Source organism: Durio zibethinus, chromosome 8, assembly GCF_047325235.1.
Source record: "Durio zibethinus cultivar Kanyao isolate XHJ-2024 chromosome 8, ASM4732523v1, whole genome shotgun sequence".
NCBI lineage: Eukaryota > Viridiplantae > Streptophyta > Magnoliopsida > Malvales > Malvaceae > Durio > Durio zibethinus.
Window position 1 is genome coordinate 22,497,149 of NC_143169.1, and position 22,697 is coordinate 22,519,845.

Genomic DNA, 22,697 nt, shown 5'->3' on the forward strand with positions numbered 1-22,697 from the left:
AAGAAGTGTGAATTAGAAAAAAAAAATCTTAGTAATCCTATTTTTGAGCTTTTTTTTTTTGTTAAAATTTCCGTTCTTAAAAATAAAAAAAAAACATAGTTATTTTAAAACAAAATTAGAGAATACTATAAATCTCTCAAATTATAACATGATTTTTTGGAGTTTATTGCCATTCCAAAAAAATCAAACTCTTATTGAAAATTTCATCCAAAAATTTAAATAAATTTATTTAAGTCGAATCTAATAAATTTAACATAATTAATTATTTTTTAACTTTTTAATCAATTCGAATTCGATGAAAAAAAAAAAATTTTTATCATTTGAATCAATATTAGTTTGTTAAATTTTTTATTTTTAATAAATATAATATAACTAAATTTACCTTTTAAAATCACAATATGATATAAATCAAAGCTAAAGAAATTTTAAAACAAGAAGAAATAAAAATTGATAGTCAAATTTTATTATTTTTATAAAATAATTATACCTTTTTGTGGTAAAAATAGATGAAAAAAAAGGCTAATTTTGCAAAACCAAAAAAGAGGGAAAAAAAATGAAAGACTGAGGTGAGGATCTGCCACGTAGGATAAAAGAGGGACCCAGGAACAGCAAACGTTCGGAAAGACTGGTTCTCCGTTGGCTGTTCCAATTTTTGTAACAAAAAAAAAGTTCATTGCCAGGTCATTATTTCCAAACAAGAACCAACTAAAAAAATCGATCTCTGCTCAAATTTAAGGAAAAAGAAACCTTAAAATTTTCAAAAACTGAAAAAGCTCAAACAGAAAAATAAAAACTGAAATTTGAAAAATAGAAAAAAAAAGATGTATTATATATAGAAGGCAAGAGGACCCCGGGAATTCCTGGCATTGATTCAAAGAGGGAGATAATTTATCTCTCTTGAGGCCTAACACCCTGCCGTTTCTTTCTGCCTCTCCATTTCTCTTTCTCTCTCTAGATTCCCTCTCTTAATTACAATTAACAAAAATAATAATTCTTCTCCTTTTTTGCTTGTCTCCCTTCTTTTCTTGATCTGCAGAAGATATTGTCTGCTCTTTTTGAATGGTTTTGAAAATGCGTTTTTTTTTTTTCTGTTTGTTAATTTTGTATTGAAGATGAGCCAGCCTCCAGATTCAAGGTACCTCTTTTTTTTTTTTTTAAATGGGTTCCTTTTTCTTCTTTTTTTTCTTGAAATTATTGTTTTCGTTAAATTTTCAAAATTTTGAGTGTCTGGGTTCTTGTCTTTTGGGTCAAATATCAATGATCTGCTCATTTAAAGTTTTAGCTGGCCATGTCTCCTTTCTCCGTTTCCTCTTTGTTTTCAGGATTTCAATTGTTTATTTGGATATTTGAGGTGAAAAGTGGAACTGGGTGTGGATTTTTTTCCAGCTATCAAATTTGATATTTTTATGATTAATTCTGTATTTTTTTACGTTGGGAATGGCCATATGAAGTTTTTTTTTTTTTTTTTTTCTGTTAACCGTTACCTAGGATCCTTTCTTTTTTATGTTAAATTTGTAGCTTTCACCAATGTAGATTTGTTCTCATCTTTGTCTTAAATTTATCTTTTTTTCCTAGATTTTTATAGCTCATAAGATTTTCAAATCTGGGTTATGCAAGAATATTGAATGTAATTTAAATATGACATATTTTTCAGAGTGTTTGTGCTTTTGAAATTTGGAATTTTATGAGGAGCTTTAATTGTTGTAAGCTTCAATTTGTAAATTTTAGTTATGTATTTTATGTTTAATTTCCATTTGGTTTTGTGAAATCAGGATGGCAAAAGCAAGGAAATTATGAATGGCTGCAATAATATCCACCAGTGAAGGCTAGATTTGGGGCTTCTCTTTGTTTGACAGTTGTGTGCTGTGTGTTTTTTTTTTTTTTTTTTTTAAAAGCTAGATTCTGAGAGATGGCACGGGGTAGGATAAGAGCAAGGCTCCGGCGCGGTCATCTCTATACATTCTCATGTCTTAGGCCAAGTGCTACTGAAGAGGGGCCACATTCTATCGAAGGGCCTGGATACTCAAGAATTGTGCATTGCAACCAACCTCTTATGCACAAGAGAAGACCTTTAAAATATCGGTCAAATTACATATCCACGACGAAATATAATTTTGCCACTTTCTTACCAAAAGCTTTGTATGAGCAATTCCACAGAGTTGCCAATTTATACTTCCTTGGAGCTGCAATTGTTTCGGTTTCACCCCTTTCGCCATTTTCTGCTGTGAGCATGATTGCTCCCTTGGCCTTTGTTGTAGGGCTTAGCATGGCAAAGGAAGCTTTGGAGGATTGGCGAAGGTTTATGCAAGATATGAAGGTTAATACTCGGAAAGTAAAAGTTCATAAAGAGGAAGGCCTTTTCGGTAATAAGCAGTGGCAGCAGGTTCAGGTTGGAGATGTGGTGAAAGTGGAGAAGGATCAGTTTTTTCCAGCTGATTTGCTACTCTTGTCATCGAGTTATGAGGATGGAATTTGCTATGTGGAGACTATGAATTTAGATGGTGAGACAAACTTGAAGGTAAAGAGAGCTTTGGAGGTAACCTTGCCTTTCGATGAGGATGAGGCTTTCAAGAACTTCACAGGAATAATTAAATGTGAAGATCCCAACCCTAACCTTTACACCTTTATTGGTAATTTTGAATATGATCATCAAGTTTATGCTCTTGACCCTAGCCAAATTCTCCTTAGAGATTCGAAGCTGCGTAACACAGCTTTTATCTACGGGATTGTGATTTTCACTGGTCATGATAGCAAAGTCATGCAGAATGCCACGAAGTCCCCTTCAAAGAGGAGCAGAATAGAAAGGAAAATGGATTATATAATATATGTTCTTTTCAGCGTCCTTCTGGTGATCTCATTGGTCAGCTCTGTAGGCTTTGCTGTGAGAACAAAGTTCTACATGCCTGACTGGTGGTACCTGCAGCCCCAGAATACAGATGATTATTATAATCCGAAAAAGCCTGTAGTATCGGGGGTTGCCCATCTGGTCACTGCCCTCATGCTTTATGGCTATTTAATACCTATTTCGCTTTATGTTTCAATTGAGGTGGTGAAGGTTTTGCAAGCATCCTTTATTAATCAAGACATACAAATGTACGATGAAGAAACTGGGAACCCTGCTCAAGCACGGACATCAAATCTAAATGAGGAGTTGGGTCAGGTAGATACAATCCTTTCAGATAAAACTGGCACTTTGACCTGCAATCAGATGGATTTTCTGAAATGTTCCATTGCTGGTACTGCATATGGTGTGCGCCCTAGTGAAGTTGAACTTGCTGCTGCACAACAGATGGCTATTGACCTTGAGGATCAGGATGCAGAAAGATCAACTCTTCCCAGGCAAAAAGGCAAACAACAAGAAATTGAACTGGAGACTGTTGTTACGTCCAAAGATGAAAAGGATCTTAAATCTCCCATAAAAGGGTTTAGCTTTGAGGACAGCCGCATCATGAAAGGAAACTGGTGGAAAGAGCCTAATGTGGATGTCATTATGTTATCTTTCCGAATATTAGCAATTTGTCACACTGCTGTCCCTGAGCTGAATGAGGAGACCGGAAGTTATACATATGAAGCAGAGTCACCTGATGAAGGAGCCTTTCTTGTTGCTGCCAGAGAATTTGGCTTTGAGTTTTTTAAAAGAACTCAATCAAGTGTGTTTATCCGCGAAAGATATTCAGCTTCAGGACAACCAATTGACAGGTGGGATTACCTATGCACAAAGTTTTTGCTCTTTGATAATCTCTCCCGAATTTCTTTTGTTTTAGCATCTTAATGGTCCTCTGGGTATCTCGTAGGGAGTTCAAACTCCTAAATATGTTGGAATTTACCAGCAAAAGAAAGCGGATGACAGTAATTGTGAGGGATGAAGATGGGCAGATTCTTCTCCTGTGTAAAGGTGCTGACAGGTTAGTCTCTCTAGTACCTTTTTGACTTCTTCAAGGTATTAACAGATGAACAAGGTAGCCTACACCAGTCTGTAACTTCAATGGCCTGATGATTTGTGTTTGACTGATTTATTACCCCTCCGTTTGGCACAGCATTATTTTTGATAGGTTATCAAAGAATGGAAGGTTGTATTTGGAAGATACTACTAGGCATTTGAATGAGTATGGAGAAGCTGGATTGCGTACGTTGGCGCTGGCTTATAGAAAGCTCGAGGAGTCTGAGTATTCTGCTTGGAACAATGAATTTCAGAAGGCAAAAACTTCTATTGGGGCTGATAGGGAGACAATGCTTGAAAAGGTGGCAGAGATGATGGAGAGGGATTTGATTCTTGTTGGTGCTACTGCTGTGGAAGACAAATTGCAAAAGGGGGTATGTGTTACCCTTGCTTGCATTCTTTAAGAAACTTCTGTTTTGGTTTGCTTCAACCTGATTTAACTTCTCTTCATTTCAGGTACCCCAGTGTATAGATAAACTTGCACAAGCTGGTCTAAAGATCTGGGTTTTGACAGGGGATAAGATGGAAACTGCTATAAATATAGGGTCTATCTCTGGCTTTTTAATATTAGGTTCTCTTTGGTTCTTGTCTTGGGAAACCTCAAATTGGATTTCTCAGTGGAAAGGTTCTCCATGAAAGCCATTTAATGAAAGTTTTTTCTTTTTTTTTTTTATGTGATGCAGATATTCTTGCAGTCTGCTAAGACAAGGCATGAAGCAGATCTGTATTACAGCCATTAGTTCAGATGCCAAAGAAGTATGTATTTCTCTGTGAAAGAGGACTGGAATTTTTCTTCAGGAAATTTATTTCATTTGATGTTAGACTTTGTCACTTTTTGTTACTGAGCAGGTAGTTAAGGAGAACATATTGATGCAAATTACCAATGCTTCACAAATGATAAAACTAGAAAAAGATCCACATGCTGCATTTGCATTGATCATTGAGGGGAAGACTCTGGCATATGTCTTGGAAGATGATATGAAGCAACAATTCTTAGGCTTAGCAGTTGATTGTGCATCTGTCATATGCTGTCGTGTGTCTCCCAAGCAGAAGGCACTAGTAAGATATCTTTTTTTCCCTTCTTTTCCTTCTACTCTTTTCTAAGTTTCTAAAGGATCAAATCAGGTGATTTTCCAGACAGTGGATATCTTATTGCGTATTCTATTTATTTAGTACATTTTCTTGGTACCAGGTAACAAGATTAGTGAAAGAAGGAACTGGGAAAACCACCTTAGCAATTGGTGATGGTGCAAATGATGTTGGAATGATTCAAGAAGCTGACATTGGAGTTGGCATCAGTGGTGTGGAAGGCATGCAGGTCGGTAACATACCTAACTCACTCTTCCTACAGTTGCAGTGCATTCCTCTAGTGATAGTTGAGAGTGAATCTTTTATATAGTTCTATATTAAGGATATTTCATATTTATATTGTAGAAAAAGGAGAGATTATCTAATTAGAGCTGGGCTCTAGATGGGAATTTGCTCCTTTGGTCCTTTTCTGAATTTGTGTTATATATATATATATATATATATATATTTCTTTGAGGAAGCGGTAGTCATGTTTTTGAGCTTCATAATTCTTGGCAGCAGCTCTTCGTTTCAGTTAGTAGTAGATGTAAAACTTAGCAGTTTATATACAAGCATCCTCATCCGGAGATAAAGATATTGTTAGGCTTCTTTTGACTGTACTTACAAATATTCAGAAGCAGTGACTAACTAAAATGTTCACCACATTTTCATTAACTGCTGATGATTATTTCCTTCTGTATCTTGTTTGATGTATTTAACTATTGTTATTTAAGTACTATATTTTAGGCTTTAACTGTTCTATCATGATATGATGCTTCTTAAGACCCTGTCAAAAAATTACATTAACTTGTTCCATTTTGCAGGCTGTAATGGCCAGTGATTTCTCTGTTGCCCAATTTCGATTCTTGGAAAGACTTCTTGTTGTTCATGGACACTGGTGCTACAAGAGGATTGCACAGATGGTAATAATTAGAGATTATCTGCACTAATGTTTCATTTTCTTGCATTTTTTATGCTTGGTCCTCCTCTAACTGTACCGCTTTAACTCTGGTATCTTGGATTCAGGTTTGCTATTTCTTCTATAAGAATATAGCATTTGGCCTCACCCTCTTCTACTTTGAGGCATTCACAGGCTTTTCCGGACAATCAGTTTATGACGACTGGTACATGTTATTGTTCAATGTTGTCCTTACATCATTGCCCGTGATCTCACTAGGAGTTTTTGAGCAAGATGTTTCTTCTGAGGTCTGCTTACAGGTTAGTCTGTAAACAATTCTTTTATTAGCAATATGTCCATATTGCAGGTGACTTTGTTATAAGATTTTGCATGCCTATTTGTGTTGCAGTTTCCTGCATTATATCAGCAAGGACCTCGAAATTTGTTTTTCGACTGGTATAGAATACTTGGGTGGATGGGCAATGGTCTATATTCCTCTCTCATCATTTTCTTCCTCAATATTATCATCTTCTATGACCAAGCTTTCTGTGCTGGAGGCCAGACTGCTGATATGGCTGCCTTGGGTACGGCAATGTTCACTTGCATCATTTGGGCTCTCAATTGCCAGATTGCGCTCACAATGAGCCACTTCACGTGGATCCAACACCTCTTAATATGGGGCAGTATTGTCACTTGGTATTTGTTTCTCTTAGTTTATGGCATGGTATCTCCAACTATTTCTGGTAATGCCTACCAAATTCTAGTGGAAGCTCTTGCTCCTGCACCCATCTATTGGTCAGCCACCCTCTTAGTAACAGTTGCTTGTAATCTTCCATACATGGCCCATATATCTTTCCAAAGATGTTTCCACCCATTGGATCATCATATCATTCAAGAGATCAAGTACTACAGGAAAGACGTTGAAGATGATCGCATGTGGTGTAGAGAGCGATCAAAGGCAAGACAGAAAACCAAGATCGGATTCACAGCACGGGTGGATGCAAAGATCAGGCAATTAAGGGGGAAGTTACAAAGAAAACAAACATCTCTGGAAACGCTTAGTCCAATCACTCCATCACAATGCTCATGAATTTTGTTTCTTTTTGAAGATTTTCAAGGGTCTTTGTTTTCAGTCATCTGCAGTTTTACTTTGAGGCCTTATTCTTATTATTAAACGTATTATTATCATTATTCATTTGTTGATCTTTTTAGATTATAAGTCCCATTCATTATACAAGGGCCTTTGGAGCTATTGTATGTACACTACTTGACACATATAAGAGTTGTATCTTGTGAAAATAGCTGATATCTTCATCATTTACGATTGCCCTATCCCGGCCTGTTTGTATAACTCTGTATAATATACAATGTTGAAACTGTTGATGTAAAGAAAAAGCAGGATTTGAAGCAAATCAATCTTCCTTTTGAGCTAGTATTAAACTTCTTTGATGTTTTGGTCTTGTCTTGTTCATTTACTTTAATGCATACATACATGTTTTTACTAATGTATTCTGCAAATCTTAAGACTTGTTGAGGTATCATCTGGTCTGGTTGCTGGAGACTGAGTTGAAGAGCAGGCGTGATCTGTTACAAAGAAAAAAGTGGGGGCATTGGAGATAATATTTCGGGATACGCTTTCACATTCAAGTCAACCAGACATGCAAGGGGGAAAAAGGAAGTGGTAGAAAGAGATTGAGCTGGTAAGGTTAAGTAGAAAGAGTGTGAAGTTGAGAATATGTCACTGCACAGTTGGATTGCTGATTGATTTACCAGTGTTAAACCTGCTAAGATGACAGCCAGAGTTATTGCTGAGGGTCAAAGTATAACAAAGACATAGCTCCATGAGTTTGGGTTCATTGCAGTTGGTATGTCTTGGTCTCAACTTTCATAGTCTTGTTTCAAACCTAATCCGACAGTATTTTAGAAATGAAAATCTGGAAGTGTAAGCTATATTTTGCGGCATATTAAAGTAGTTAAGACTTTGATTAGGTGAAGTCCTTCTGGTTTTAACTCTGCTCTGGTTTGCATGTCCCACCCCAAGCGCAAATTTTACGTGCATTCGGATTTTAGGCCTTAAATGTGGTTATTTGTGGCCGTACTAGGGTTGGGCCTCTAAATGCATCTTAAAACTGGACCTTGCTCTTATATCTGGTGACTGCTGATCCTACAAAAGGCCACGCGGGTCTTAAGCTTGGTAAGGCTGGTGAGATAGGACTTATGTAAAGAATTTATTTTGGTTTAGTTTCTTTTTCATAACATATAAAATATTAATAATTTATATATTTATATTGTATTTTATATAAAAATTATATATTATAATTTATATTGATATAAAAATAAATATATATTTTTTAATTTTATTAAAATTACGTATAATTTTTATTAAAATTTTAAATTATCTCACTTTTATATTATTTTATATCGTATTTTAAATTATTAGATGTTATAATATTTTTTTTATAAAAATATTTTAATTTTAAAAAATTTTTAAATATTAAAATTTAAAATTTACTATTTGATATCACTTATTGATGTTTATATAAATTATTAAATTAAATTTTAGATTCATATTATTTTACACTTTATACCTAAAAAATACTTAAAATATAAAATTATCATAATCATGAACTTATAAAAAATTTTAACATTATATATGTATATGTTTAATAAAAAAAAAAGCTGGGTTCCAACTTTTTTATTGAATTACAAAAAAGAAAAGAAAAGAAAAAGTTGGAGCATCTATCGAAATTGAAGGAAAAAAAGTGAGAAAAAAAGAAGAAAACGACAGCGTTTCGTAATCCATTGGAGCCTAGGAAAAACCTTGGGCTTTCGATTGGATCAAAAGCTGACAATGAGAGCACAAGTTTACTTTTTCTACTACTTTGAAACAAAGGAACAACAACGATAATTCTCTCTCTATAATTTTGTTTTAGACTTCCTTTTCGAGAGACCAAGATTCGCTCTCTTTTCCCATCTGTCCCCAGTCTCCCCCACAACAACACATCTCTGCCGTTGATTCCTGATCATCATCACATCATAGCATCTCTCCCTCTACTCCGTCATGGCCTTCTTAATACGGCCCTCAAATTTACCTTTTTATTTTCTTTCCTTTTTATGGTGAAATTGTTTTTAAGGTTTAGGGTTTTCGTTTTATATTAATCCAAGTTGAGCTTTATTGAGAGTGAAAGAGAAAAAAGAAACTAGGTTTTTTTTTTTCTTATTTAATTTAATTTTTTTATTTCGGCTATTATGGAGCCGCGAGTTGGGAACAAGTATCGACTCGGTCGAAAGATCGGTAGCGGATCATTTGGAGAGATCTATCACGGTTTGTGCTTTATTATTATTATTATTATTATTATTATTATTATTATTATTATTATTATTATTCTTCCTTTTTTTTTTGTAAAGTTTGTACTTTTTTTTTGTTTTGCTAATTATGTTCAAATTTTAGGTACCAATATTCAAACGAATGAGGAAGTTGCTATTAAGCTTGTAAGTAATTTTATTTTCTATCAAATTCTGCGGCTTTGTATGTTAATTTGTTGGATGTTCATTGTTGATTGCAAATTTTATAATAGTTAGTGTCTTTGTGAAGAATGAAAAATTCTGCAAGGGTTTGAGTTACAAGTTGATTAGTTTACCAGCTAATGATTCCTATTTTTTGGTACAAATTCGCTGCGTGATGCTGTTATAACTGGTTTATCAATGGTAAATTTACTTCCAAGTATGATGATGATTCCATAGAGAAACTAGAAAAGTGTGTATCATTTACTTCGAAATTTAGTTATTTACTTTATTTTATCCCTCGTATTTAGAGTAAAAGCGGAGATGGAAAATGAAAAAGGTTTTCCGAAACTAAATGGGTCCTTATCTTTTCTGCTTAGCAAACTGTGCTTTTGAGAATGCTGTGGAGCATCTTTAATTTCTTCTACTTTAGATTCATCAGTGTCCTATAATCTACTCCATTTTAAGTAATTTCTAGCCTACTGGCTTTTAAGCTGGCATTTGAGTACAATGAAAAGGGGGGTTGTGGTAAGTAGATCTTAACTGCATTAATTGCTGGTGATTGTTTTAAATCTGGATGATAGAGTATAGTGGTTATTCAGTTGGACAATGCTAATATTAATTAACCCTTAATGTTTTAGTTCTGTTAGGATTATAGTTTGTGTTGTTTACGCTATTCAAATGATTAGGTTTGTGTCAATTTACCATTTCAGTTAAAGCCTTGGCAACATGTGGAATTTGCATATATTTATAGAAGATCATTAAACTATGGTAGCTTGATTCTTGGCATTCCATGGTCTTCAAACTTTAATGATTTGAGTTGTTTTGGTTCTGAGCTTGTCACTAGCTGAATTGCATGATAGCATGTTGAGATCTCCAAGTGAAAGTGATTCTATTGATATTTTAGAGACCAAAAATGGAACTATGAATCATACAACATATATCTTAATCAATCCAGGCAGCATGACTACTATCCTGCTGAGTTTTGAAAAATGTTTCCCATATAAGGCATGAATAAATGCAATTTTATTCAGCAACAATTTTGTGATATGATCTGTCATGCATCTTTCTTCTGTTTCTTGTGTTATTGTCAATTGCTTGGATTGCCATCAATGACAACTAATATCTAGGCGAAGAAATACTGATAATTTTCTTTTTGCTCAGGAAAATATGAAGACAAAGCATCCCCAATTGTTGTATGAATCGAAGTTGTATAAAATACTGCAGGGAGGAAGTAAGGACCACTTTTCCTTCTTGTAGAGTGTTTGAAATGAGAAGGGTTGGATTTGCACTATTTTGCCCATTTCTATTACATGTTTAATGATGAATACTACTATTTTATATCTTTGGCAGATGGAATTTCAAATGTGAGATGGTTTGGCATTGAAGGTGGCTATAATGTCCTTGTGATGGATTTACTGGGGCCTAGTCTTGAAGATTTGTTCAACTTCTGCAGTAGAAAACTGTCACTTAAAACTGTTCTCATGCTTGCGGACCAGTTGGTGAGTTTTCCCTCATTTTGTGCATTTTATTCTGGTATTATGTGCTCTGAGTTTCATTAATTTTTGGTAAGTCCGGTATTGTCATCAGATCAACCGAGTTGAATTTGTTCATTCAAAATCATTTCTGCATCGAGATATCAAGCCAGACAACTTCCTCATGGGCTTAGGAAAGCGTGCAAAACAGGTATTATCACAAATTGTTTTTTTGTTGTGGATCTTTGGCTTCATGTTGTATACTGGTATATATTTGATTTTTAATTGCATATTAGGTCTACATCATTGATTTTGGTCTGGCTAAGAAGTATCTCTGTACTTCAACCCATCAGCATATTCCTTATAGGTTAGTCCTCTTGAGTACTTCTAAATGGTGAATTCATTTACTTTGTTTTAAGTCGAATGGTGCTTCTGAATTCTTCGGTAGATGGTGATTTTAGTTATGGTATAAATATTCTTAGAAGATTGTTTATGTGTTTTTATGATTCAGGGTTCGTATCATGATTGCTATATTATTGTATTGGGTTATTGGGCTTCTAAAATCTTTCTGGTTAAGAAAAACGCTAATTTAAGGCTACTTGTTATGGCTGTAATGGGAGCTTTTGAGATTTGAATGAATTAGAATTAATTAAGAGCTAGTTTCTAATCTTTCGTTTTCTTCTTGTTTCATCTCAACCCTAGTGTATATCTTTTCCTTTTTCTACTTAGGTTCCTCTCTCTTTAGGTTTAATAGGCCTTAAATCTTCTTATCATCCCCAACCCTTCATTTTGTAACCTAAATGTCAGGTTAAACTTCAATTATACTGTCAAACTCAACAAAGGAGATACAACTTTCCATTCTAATTCAAACCATTTCTGGTTTTGTTGATGGATGTCCATATTTAGTTAATAAAAATCTGATATCAGAAGTTTATTTCATTGGGATAGGCAATTAATGATCAAGCACTGAGATGTTACTGTTGAGTGCTTTTATATGTAGATCTGTTAGGTTTTATCGATAATTATTACGATGCTTATGCAGTTATTATTTGTTTGTTTTAATTTTAATAGTAAATGTTAAAAAAACTTAATGGTTCTCTAGCACAACCTTTATGCATTATACTAACGTAGAGTTATCTAAATTATAAATCTGTGACATACTTGTTTGGACTAAACATTTATGGCGTGCTTGTATTTATTACAGAGAAAATAAAAATCTGACAGGAACTGCAAGATATGCAAGCATGAATACTCACCTTGGAATTGGTAGGACATCCTTTTCCACCTCTTTTCCTTTGTCAGATAACATGGAGAGTGATTGTGACATATTTCATTCTAGTTTCCACTACTAACACTCTTGTATTATTCTATAGAGCAAAGCCGTAGGGATGATTTAGAGTCACTTGGATTTGTTCTTATGTATTTCTTAAGGGGAAGGTAACTACTGCCCACCACTTGTATCTTACATATAGCAAAGCAGTTGGGATAATTTAGTTATAACCCAATGTCTTTGTAGTCTTCCTTGGCAGGGACTGAAAGCAGGAAATAAGAAGCAAAAATATGAGAAGATTAGTGAAAAGAAAGTTTCAATTTCTATTGAGGTAAATTAATGTCTGATTATAGCTATGGATGTGATACCTGTCCAGCAACTTGAAACTCGGTGGAAGACTTATTGGTTTCTTCTTAGGCCTTGTGTCGAGGTTACCCTACCGAATTTGCATCCTACTTCCATTACTGTCGGTCCCTACAATTTGACGAAAAACCAGATTATTCTTATCTGCAGCGCCTGTTTCGTGATCTCTTCATTCGTGAAGGTTAGAACTTTACATTGCCCGCTGTTCTTTTTTTTTTTTTTTGAAAGATGTTATTCTTGACTGCAATTGTAAACCTTTAAATAATCAATGAAGCTTCACCTTGGATTGTTATCTTTTCTTCTTAATTCAGGTTTTCAGTTTGATTACGTGTTTGATTGGACAATATTAAAGTATCAGCAATCACAGATTGCCAATCCTCCTACCCACGCACTTGTAAGTGGTTTACCAAACTAGGTAACTATTGGCATCTTGTATCTTCGCATTGTATTACATTATTAATTTTTCCAGGGTCCTGGTGCTGGACCAAGCTCATGGATACCTCCTGCAGGTGCAATTGCTGATAGGCAATCAGGTATCTTTGTTGGCTCTGTTTTCCTCCTGGTTTTGTCTAGTCATGTATAGGAATAGTTTCTTTTTGTATTCTTTCTGCCTTTTGTTTATACATAATATTGAGTGATGCAGTATTTTAGATAATGGTCCCTGGTCTAACTGGAGCATACGATAACTGTGTGTAATATGGTTGATTTTCCGTAGGTGGAGAAGAAGGTAGACCTTCTGGTTGGTCTTCCATGGATCCTACTCGCAGGAGACATTCCGGCCCAATTGTGAATTCTGGAAGCTTAGCTAAACAAAAAAATCCAGTTGCAAATGATCCACCTCTTGCTAAAGATCGTATGGTAATGGTATTTTTTTCTTCACGAGTAGATCTCGTATAGATTAGGCCTGTTTCTCATTGCATAATATCTTCCATTCATGACATAATAACTAGGAGTAAATTGGCCTCTGAAGGGGGTATGGTAATGGTATAGATGTATGCATTTCCTATGCTATGTTTTTTCTTCTTTTTCATGTATGATGAGACAAACACTTTGTTTTCTGATTGGAAAAATCCCCTATATAAAAAATTTTTAAGTATTGAATTATATTTATGAAAAAAAAAAGTTATTACTATATAAAAAAGGTTTGTAATATTTCAGAATGGAAATTCGAGTTGCTTTCTGGTCTCCTGTGGCGGTTGCCCTAAAAAGGAAATACCCAAAATGATTCTCTTCGGGATCGGATCAGGTTTAGTTCGATTTTTTGATTAATGTATTGAATTATAAATTTTTAAAATCTGATCCGATTCTGAACCAAATTTCCATACGAACTGATTCAAATTTAATTTTAGTGTCTTGGTTTATCTTTTTTTTTTTAATTTAAATTTTTTATTGTTTATATATTATTTTAATATAATTTTAATATATTTAAATAAATTTAGGTATAAAATAATTATTTTTATTGTATAAACATTTAAAATATATTTAAAAGTTAATGAAAATATATAATTTGATTTGGTTCGATTCAGTTTTTTTTTTTTTTTTTTTAATTATATATATATATATTTAATATTCAAATTTAATTTGAATCAAATAAAAAAAATAAATCTAAATCAAATTGGATAATATAATTTTAAATCAATTTTTAATTTTTTCTGTATTTTTTTCTCACCCTTACTTTGAGACATGTTGTGTGACCTTACATGGGAATCGCAACAGCCTTTCTTTTTTGGCAATTCATGAGCATTCTTCCTGTCTCCTATGGCAGGTTGCATCTTGCGTTTCTCAGTAATACTGAACAAGAAATGAGATATATCAGAAACAAAAAACCTGCATTCTTTGTACTATAAGAACAACCTCATTCCTCCACCTTCTCCCTTGTTCCATTCCCTTCTCTTTTTATTTTCTGGTATAAAATTGTCATAAGAGGCGTGTGATACCAAATGCCCTTTCTAACTAATTGTTCTGGCTTGAATTGTGCAGGTGTCTGGTTCTAATTTCTTGCCTTCAAGTGGATCTTCAAGGCGAGCTGCTGTCTCTAGCAGCCGTGATGCAGCAATCACAGTTAGCAACACCGAACCCTCTCGCCATCGCACCATAGATGCAAGTGCAGGCCCTCTCCCGAAAATCTCTGGTGGGCAAAGAAGTTCACATGTTTTATCATCGGATAACAAGCACTCATCCTCAAATACAAAGAATTTAGAGTCTGCTTTGAGAGGAATTGAAGGCCTGCATTTTTGTAAGGATGAGAGGTTACACTATTAGACTACTACACCCTACATCAAATTCTTGCCTCCTGCAAATTCTAAGACGGTATACTTTTCTTTCGCACACGGAGTGGAGGATGTTGTCTCTGTATTTTGTAAAAAATCTGAGATCAGAAGTAGAAGCTAAGATGGGGACCATAACTGTAAGTACTAGTAAAGAAAGAATCAGGAAAGAGACACATGGCCAATGATATAATTAGAAACCTAGGTGTAGTGCTTTGGTCAAAATATTTGTCCAAAAAGACAGTTTTAAATGTCTTCGCTACAGTTTCAGTTAAAATGTTTCATGTAACCATTGTAAAATTCAAAGCAGGCTTATTATATTTGATTTTGAATTGTTTGGTCTAATGCTTTATCACCAATTTAATTTTAGTAGTAAAGACTCTCATCTGTTGAAACTAGCGAGGTATACTTTGTCTTTCGTCTTCCGAGGGACTTGAGAGGGTGAAGATCTATACTCTTTTTCATCGGATATGCTTTGATTTTGGTGAAAAAGTAAATGAAAGACCCCACTTAATAAAAGTTTAAAAGGATTAATAATTAAATGATGGATTTTGGTTCATTAACCATCTACAAAATTAAACATTAACCATATACTACTAAGACAGAAGAAGTTCGATTTATTTGAAAATCGGGAGATCGGTTGCATTCATGTTAGTCCAAGTTGGACAATCTGTATTCAAACTTTCTACATCGCCAAAACCATCAACCAAGCAGAAATAATAAATAGTATTCTCAAGATCAGCAACAATGGCAAATGAGCAGATTTTGACCAGACAAACTAGATAGAAGGGAATCTAAGAAATCAATAACATGTTCAATTTTGCTATGGATCTTAATCTTACCTACTACACAAACTCAATCAAGAAAACATCAATTTTCATATTTCATAGATTTGAGTTTGCTTTGATACCAAATAAGTGCAATTCATTTTATACAATATAAGGTTATGAAAATCAGATTCAAGATTCTTAGACAAAGGGAAGCTTCCCAAATCCCAAGTTCTCATCCATCATTTACCAACATAGTAAAACACAAACCCCAAAAAGAACAAAAAAAAAAAAAAAAGCTAAAGAGTAGCCATGGATCACCTCCACCCATAGACTACTTGGGTGTAAGTGTCCTTGATCCACCTGAAACTCTTCCTTAAAGACCCTTTCATCTTGCCTTCAACTGAATAAATCTTGTAGCCAGCAACCCTTTTCTTCCTTTGCAACTCAGGATCATTAAAGCTCCAGCTTTTTAAAGAACTCCCAACAGAGCTTTTGCTTTTCTTGATCTTAATCTCTTTTCTAAGCTGATTTGGCTGAACAGAATTTGCATAACTGGCACTGTAACACCTTAGCTCTTGCATATTGCTTGGCCTGCCTCCCCTACGTCCGTAGTAACTCCCAATCTGCATCCCTCCATACCTGTATGATTTGCATCTAGAATCCTCCATCAAAAAAGAAATTCTAGACAGAGATTGTAAGATGCTCAAGGATGGAGATGAGTGGAGAAGGAGAAAATAAATATCAATGGCGTTTGATGTTTTAGTGGTATTATTTATTAATACAAATTTTCTTTGTTCTCTTTTTTCTTCCGGGCAAGGGAAACAGCTGTGCTTTTCGTCTTCCAACTATTTCACGTGTACTTTTCTTGGGTTGAGTTCGATGCGAGATGTGACATTTTCCGCTTTAGTTTCACATGTTAAGGCAGTTGCACAGTGCAGGGGTAGCTTATTTTGAATGGTCATTGATGTCTTGCCACCTGTAATGGTTAATATTTGACTGGGCAGATGAATTGATAAACGATTAAAAAAAAAACAAAACAAGGAGCGTCTAGATCATTAGATGGAGAGAAATCAGGTGTATTTGATGTTGAAAATTGATTGAGATTGTCTAAATTTTAGAGCCTTTGATTTTGTAAATTTTATGGAACTGTTAATGATGTTGTCCCTGGTGATGGCTTTTGACTGCAGAGCTGCTGTGGGTCCAATCTACTGAAGAGTGTTTGGTAGTTAGATGCAAATTATTATGAAAACCAAAGAAATTGTTCGACAATAGTTAAGGGTTTGTCTTCAAAGTCCACAAAAAATTCACCTATGCATACCTAACTTATGTATACAACCAATAAAGTGAAGGGAAACAGTACATTCTGTTGTCTTGGGGTTTCTCCAGAGTCAGCAACTGAACCTGAAACATGGGGAAATAGACGGGCAACTAGCTAGATTGCAATAGATATGCAAGTGATGAAGATAAGGTTGGATTGTTGAGTGCTGACCACGTCTAACACGACTTCATATCTTAGTTCAACTAGGCTACAAGATTTGGTACAGCCGACCCGACCCACATACATAAGACTTAGTGCCAGAATATATCAATTTGTTGATCAGACAATTCAGAACCCAACTTTTTCATCGTTCACTTTCCAAATTGGTTGATGATCAGGGAGTTTATCTGCTTCTCCAGGGAAATGATAGCTATTATTTGCTGCATCTGAACAGCTGTTCCAAAGGGACCTCTAGCTCATGGCATGTTTTATACATATTCCAAGCTGCACACGAACAGCTAGCTGCCCGAGAAATTCAGCAACACCGCAGAGGGAAAGACAGAGATCAATGATATGAATCTTCATAGAATAAAATCCAGTTAAACCCTAATATTTTATGCCAGGATTTTAGTAATGTAAGCTTGGGGAGCAATTCCATTACATAAATGCTTAAGAGTGACGCAATTACTCCGTTATTGCCATTATTATTATAACCACCTGCGGTGCTTCAGCATCAAATACAGTTACAACACAAACACATAAAAACTCTATAGCCAATATGCAAATATGGAGACAATAAGATCCACCCAAAGTTAAAGCTTTAAATAATATATATATATATATATATATATATATATATATATAAGGATGAAATACTAAAAGAAAAAGGGCATACAATCCACCCCTGGCAGCTGCGTCAAAACTTGAAATAACATAAACCCACCACAAAGGAGTGGACAAAACTGGACAATCTTTATGTAGCAATTGTGCAGGAACCATATAATGAAATGGTCAAATATGTTTAAGAACAACATCAACTTACGACGCTAGATGGGAAAAGAAAAAAGAAAAGAGCACCTTAAATAGTACTTGCAAAACATCAAAACCCCTTGCCTCAACAATCTTCAAAAAAGGTAATCTCATCAAAGGAGATCAGCGACGTTTGAAGGCAGCTCCTCGATAACCACATTGTAGAACTTCTGGATGTCAAACAGCATTCTCTCATCATCTCTAGTCACAAAGTTAATGGCAACACCTTTTCTTCCAAACCTTCCACTTCGTCCAATTCGATGAAGGTAGTTTTCTGGTTGAGTCGGCAGATCATAGTTTATGACAAGAGATACTTGCTGCACATCAATACCACGAGCCAGGAGATCAGTGGTGATGAGAACACGAGAAGATCCAGAACGGAATTCACGCATGATGATGTCACGAGTATTCTGATCCATGTCCCCATGGGTGGCAGAAACTGTGTGGTCACGACTTCGCATCTTGTCAGTTAGCCAGTCAACCTTGCGCCTTGTGTTCACAAAAATGACACTCTGGGTGATGGCCAGGGTCTCATAGAGATCGCAGAGAGTTTCAAGCTTCCACTCTTCCTTTTCAACATTCACATAAAACTGCTTGATACCCTCAAGGGTTAGCTCATCACGCTTAACCAAAATTCTCACAGGTTTGTTCATGAACTTCCTAGTGATCTCAAGGGCTTCAGGTGGCATTGTGGCAGAAAATACTCCAACCTGAATCTTGGGGGGGAGAAGCTGGAAGATATCATAGATCTGACAGACGTAGCATTATCAGAGCAACAAAATATCAAACCAAAGCTTGCAAAAGTAAAAATCAATAAAAAGGATGATAACAAGATGAAATAAAAAACCTGATCCTTAAAACCACGGGAGAGCATTTCATCAGCCTCATCCAAAACAAACATCTTAATATGATCTGGACGAAGTGACTGCCTTCTCAACATATCAAAGACACGACCGGGAGTACCGACAACAACATGAACACCACTTTGAAGAATTCGCTGATCCTCACGAACACTTGTCCCACCAACACAAGCATGGACCTTAACACCAAGGTAATCACCAAGTGCCCGCATCACCTTCTCAATCTGTTGCGCCAGCTCCCTAGTGGGTGCCAAAACCAGAGCCTGGCATTGGATTACACCATAATCAAGTTGCTGTAGAATTCCAGAGCAGAAAGTTGCTGTCTTTCCAGTTCCAGACTGTGCCTGCTGAATTACATCAAGACCCTTGCAGAACGGAACAATTCCTCTTTGCTGAATTGCGGAAGGCTTCTCAAAACCTTGGAAAATATTTTGGACAAGAGAATCGGGGATTCAGCACAAATTAGCAAAGATAAAACATAGAAAAAATTATAGAAGTCCAAATAATGGCAGACCATGATACCTGAAGAATTTATAAAGGCAGACTACAGAAATTATTATTTCCTCTTCAAAGTATTACATACCATATGCATAAATACCCCTCAGAAGGTTCTCTTGAAGTCCCATTCCATCAAAACTGTCATAAACTTCATCATAACTTGTGAAAAATTCATCTCCCTCGTTTTGGTACCTGTGCCATTTGAATTTTCTCCACATATAAGCATCAACAAGTTGTAAAGTAAATACCATTTCTTTTTTTTTTTCTGTTTTAAAATAAAAAACACACGCAAAGGGAGGAATGTGGTCAAAAAAGAAGAAACTTACTCACTCATTTTCTGATCATATTGACGAGTATCAAATTGAGATCCTTCTGGTGTCAAACCTGCCATGACTGCACATAGGAAAGAAAGAATGAAAGCTTATTATGCAAAGTTTGGCTCACCTCCAGATAAATAGAGATTATAGCTTTTAGATTAAATACAATAGGATACTGAAAAAGAAATCAAGATGTTGCATAATACAAAAACATCAAAAAATAGAATCTCTAACGGGTAAGGTTGAAAATTTTCATTGCATTAAAGGCCAAAGTCTTTCCATATGAAGAAAGATGTAACAGAAGAGCCAAACTTGCACAACAGATGAAGAGGAGCACAAGCATTAACTTCTGATTTAGAATGTGGAGAGGATGTACAAACAGGCAGATGGCGATCTAATATTTAGGTCATAAATCCTTTACCATCAGACACCACATTGCCCACCTCTCCAAAATTCACCCAGCGCAAGGCACTTAGAAGGAAATTGCTTATTGCATTGTTATCACCAAAATTTTAAATATTACTACATAAGACAAAATTTGAAGACACTGTCTTGGTAACACATAATCATCACTCATCTCCACTGGGTAGTTAACAGAAGAATCTTCATATTCTAGGCAAAGAAGCAAAAACCTGCTCCATCAATTACACATCAATTCTGATGTATACATGGGTTTATGGATGACCAACTCACTATTAACATGACAGAAGAAACATAGTCATTAGGAAGGATTTTGTACAAAAAGGTAGTGTTAGTTAATCCTAATTCGAGGTCACACACCCTAATCCATTCGCACAGTGACAATAAATACACATTTCAACTCAGACCCAAACAAGCCATACATGTCAAATATCAGCCCCACGGTAACATCAATGCAACAAACTAAAATTAAGCTATCATAAAAAACTTTAGCATCGTAATGTTTGTCCTGTACCAAGTACCAATAATTTGCATAGTTAGAGAACAACAACCAAACATCTCACTCAACTAATTGTAAGATTTCATTTCAACCTCAAAGATGGAAGTTACAATATTGACAGTTAAGAGCTGTTCAAAATCAGAACAACACATAAAAGCTTTTTCTAAAACAGAAGCTTGAATAACAATAACCTTCCCATATTCCTATTCTTTGGAATCTTAAACACAAACAGGAAGAAACCTTTTTTTTTTCCTTCTTTTCCTCTTCAACATCCAACATTTTTTTTTCTTTTGCAAAACAAATAAAGAAAGACTAGCCTAGCAGGGCTTCAAACTTGTTAATTTCTCAAATCACAAACTACAAAAAGGAATCAACTTTACAAAAATAAAAAACCCAAAAATCATGTACATGAACTAATCAATCTCAAAAACAAAAACCCAAAACCATACAAAGAAAACAGATCAAACCCAGATCTCAAACAGTAAAATCAAATCCAATAACCATCAAACTAAATCCAACAAAACATAGAAACGACAGGAAGCCAATCAAACACAAACACCCAAAGACAAGGAAAAACAAAAAACAAAAGAGATATAAAGATAGTAAGATAGAGAAAAAAGAGCAACCTTTAAGCAGATGAAGAGAGCAAGAGCAGGATCAAGAGGAAAAGAGAGCGTTTAGGGGTAGGAAAGTGGATTTGTTGGAGAGATAGAGAAAGGAAAGGGGTAGTTTTTTTGGAGGCTTTTTCGGTTGAGATTAGAGAGAGAGAGAGAGAGCTAGGGTTTCCCAAACTCCTAGGATCTGCGCCGTGGAGTTTTAAGGAAAATCAAAACGAGAAGGGAACAGTTCGATAGCAACGCCAGTAATCTAAGTGCTGCGTATTGATACTCTTTCCGGTTTTATAACACCCTTTCTGCTTGTGATCGTAGCCTAGGACCCTTGATTTTCCCTGTTTGCCCTTCCTTATCTTCCTTTATTACACTTAGGACCAGGGGTACTACTGTATTTAAGAAGGAAACTCAAATTCAGCCAAATATTTTTGTTTTTAGGGAAAGAAAATGAATTAGATTTAATCGGGATGCTCTTCATAGATATTAAGGAAGCTTATTTAAATAAATTTAAAATTTAAATATTAATATTTATAATTTTTTATTCTCAAATTATTTTTTTTTATAAAAAATATTAAACTATTTATACCTTACACGACATATTTATTTTGAAAAAAAAAAAAAAAAAAAAAGTTGAAGACTACAAACTTAGTTGGCTAATGTAACACCCTTACACATTGCCTCTTGCATATTCTTTCTTTTATTCTTACTTTTCCATATTCAGTCAAGGAAAGTTAATCTCAGACTTCAAAAAGCAAAGCATATTTTCAACATCAAGAGAGAAAAAAAAAAGGGGGGGAGGGCATAGATTGTCAAGATTCGAATAAATATGTAATTGCTCGTAAAAAAAAGGATAAAGTAAATTCCCCATGCTTGAAATTTCTCATTAATTTTTGGCCTTGTTAGCCATTCTTAAACACTTAATTTGGCTATTGAGTAGAGGCCAAAGTATAATTTGTTTTGGCTTTTGTTAATGGAATTTGATGAGTCAGCAGTGGACTTTTCTTCTAAACGAAGAGGGCAAAAAAGGTCGGATTGAAGATGGAGATCCATGAGGCATTTTGGGCCATTCATTATTTTATTTTATTATTTTTTATTATTATTAAACTTTCATCTAAATATGAGTTAAGAAAAGATTTAAATAAAATTACTTAGGTAATGATTATGAAATTTTTTATTGAAAATAAAATTAAAAATTAAAATTGATAAATTAAAATATCTTATTATATAGATTAAATTTGTAAAATTTTTATATATTTTTTATATAAATATTTTTAGTAAAAATATTAATAAAAATTTTATCATTGAATAAGAACTGATAAAATTTAAATTATAAATAATATTTTTAATAATTTTTTACATATTATTAATTTTTAAATTAAATTCTATCAATCAATTGGTTTAAATTTTATTAAAATTTTTATTAAATTATTTTTTAAAAAAAATTTCACAAATTTTACTTAAAAAACTTCACATAAACTTTGTTGATACGACTTATACTCTCCACCCATCATCTTTTTTTAATATACTAGTGATCGGCACCCAATTTTGCTTGATTTGTTATATTAATTTTTAGTATTTTATTAAATTAGTTTTTGATTGAGTTAGAAGTTAAAGAAATACGTGTGATTAATATAAAATAATAATTTAAGA

General features: G+C 34.4%; 4 protein-coding genes and 1 non-coding gene across 8 annotated transcripts; 2 read left to right on the forward strand and 3 right to left on the reverse strand.

Moving 5' to 3' along the window:
• Positions 1 to 862: 862 nt before the first annotated feature.
• Positions 863 to 7,318, forward strand: LOC111278992 (putative phospholipid-transporting ATPase 4). The gene is made up of 11 exons (XM_022865814.2): positions 863 to 1,135; positions 1,773 to 3,699; positions 3,795 to 3,905; positions 4,038 to 4,314; positions 4,397 to 4,485; positions 4,624 to 4,696; positions 4,790 to 4,999; positions 5,133 to 5,258; positions 5,833 to 5,931; positions 6,035 to 6,226; positions 6,316 to 7,318. The coding sequence occupies exons 2-11, from the start codon at positions 1,910 to 1,912 to the stop codon at positions 6,994 to 6,996; spliced, it is 3,648 nt and encodes a 1,215-aa protein (XP_022721549.1). The 5' UTR covers positions 863 to 1,135; positions 1,773 to 1,909; the 3' UTR covers positions 6,997 to 7,318.
• Positions 7,319 to 8,751: 1,433 nt separating this feature from the next.
• On the forward strand, positions 8,752 to 15,130 carry LOC111278993 (casein kinase 1-like protein 2). Of its 4 annotated transcripts, none has more exons than XM_022865817.2 (14): positions 8,752 to 9,231; positions 9,358 to 9,398; positions 10,575 to 10,644; positions 10,764 to 10,912; positions 11,001 to 11,096; positions 11,182 to 11,252; positions 12,090 to 12,151; positions 12,259 to 12,322; positions 12,402 to 12,486; positions 12,573 to 12,699; positions 12,830 to 12,912; positions 12,988 to 13,051; positions 13,234 to 13,376; positions 14,499 to 15,130. In XM_022865817.2, the coding sequence occupies exons 1-14, from the start codon at positions 9,156 to 9,158 to the stop codon at positions 14,778 to 14,780; spliced, it is 1,413 nt and encodes a 470-aa protein (XP_022721552.2). In that variant the 5' UTR covers positions 8,752 to 9,155; the 3' UTR covers positions 14,781 to 15,130. The 4 variants fall into 4 exon arrangements, with proteins under 4 accessions (XP_022721552.2, XP_022721551.2, XP_089620852.1 ...); XM_022865816.2 differs by having other exon boundaries at positions 8,774 to 9,231; positions 13,234 to 13,382; XM_089764726.1 differs by having other exon boundaries at positions 9,020 to 9,398; positions 13,234 to 13,382.
• A 510-nt stretch (positions 15,131 to 15,640) lies between these two features.
• Positions 15,641 to 16,372, reverse strand: LOC149517627 (uncharacterized). Its single transcript, XM_089764728.1, has one exon. It carries the CDS (start codon positions 16,221 to 16,223, stop codon positions 15,870 to 15,872), a length of 354 nt encoding a protein of 117 aa, XP_089620854.1. The 5' UTR covers positions 16,224 to 16,372; the 3' UTR covers positions 15,641 to 15,869.
• A 1,353-nt stretch (positions 16,373 to 17,725) lies between these two features.
• Positions 17,726 to 21,305, reverse strand: LOC111278994 (eukaryotic initiation factor 4A-14). Its single transcript, XM_022865819.2, has 5 exons — positions 21,063 to 21,305; positions 19,527 to 19,593; positions 19,286 to 19,392; positions 18,690 to 19,120; positions 17,726 to 18,591 (listed from the first exon to the last, which is right to left on the reverse strand). Exons 2-5 carry the CDS (start codon positions 19,589 to 19,591, stop codon positions 17,956 to 17,958), a joined length of 1,239 nt encoding a protein of 412 aa, XP_022721554.1. The 5' UTR covers positions 19,592 to 19,593; positions 21,063 to 21,305; the 3' UTR covers positions 17,726 to 17,955.
• LOC149517628 (small nucleolar RNA snoR98) lies at positions 19,808 to 19,920 on the reverse strand. Its single transcript, XR_016344428.1, has one exon. It is a non-coding gene; the product is annotated as a small nucleolar RNA snoR98 (small nucleolar RNA).
• Positions 21,306 to 22,697: the final 1,392 nt, after the last annotated feature.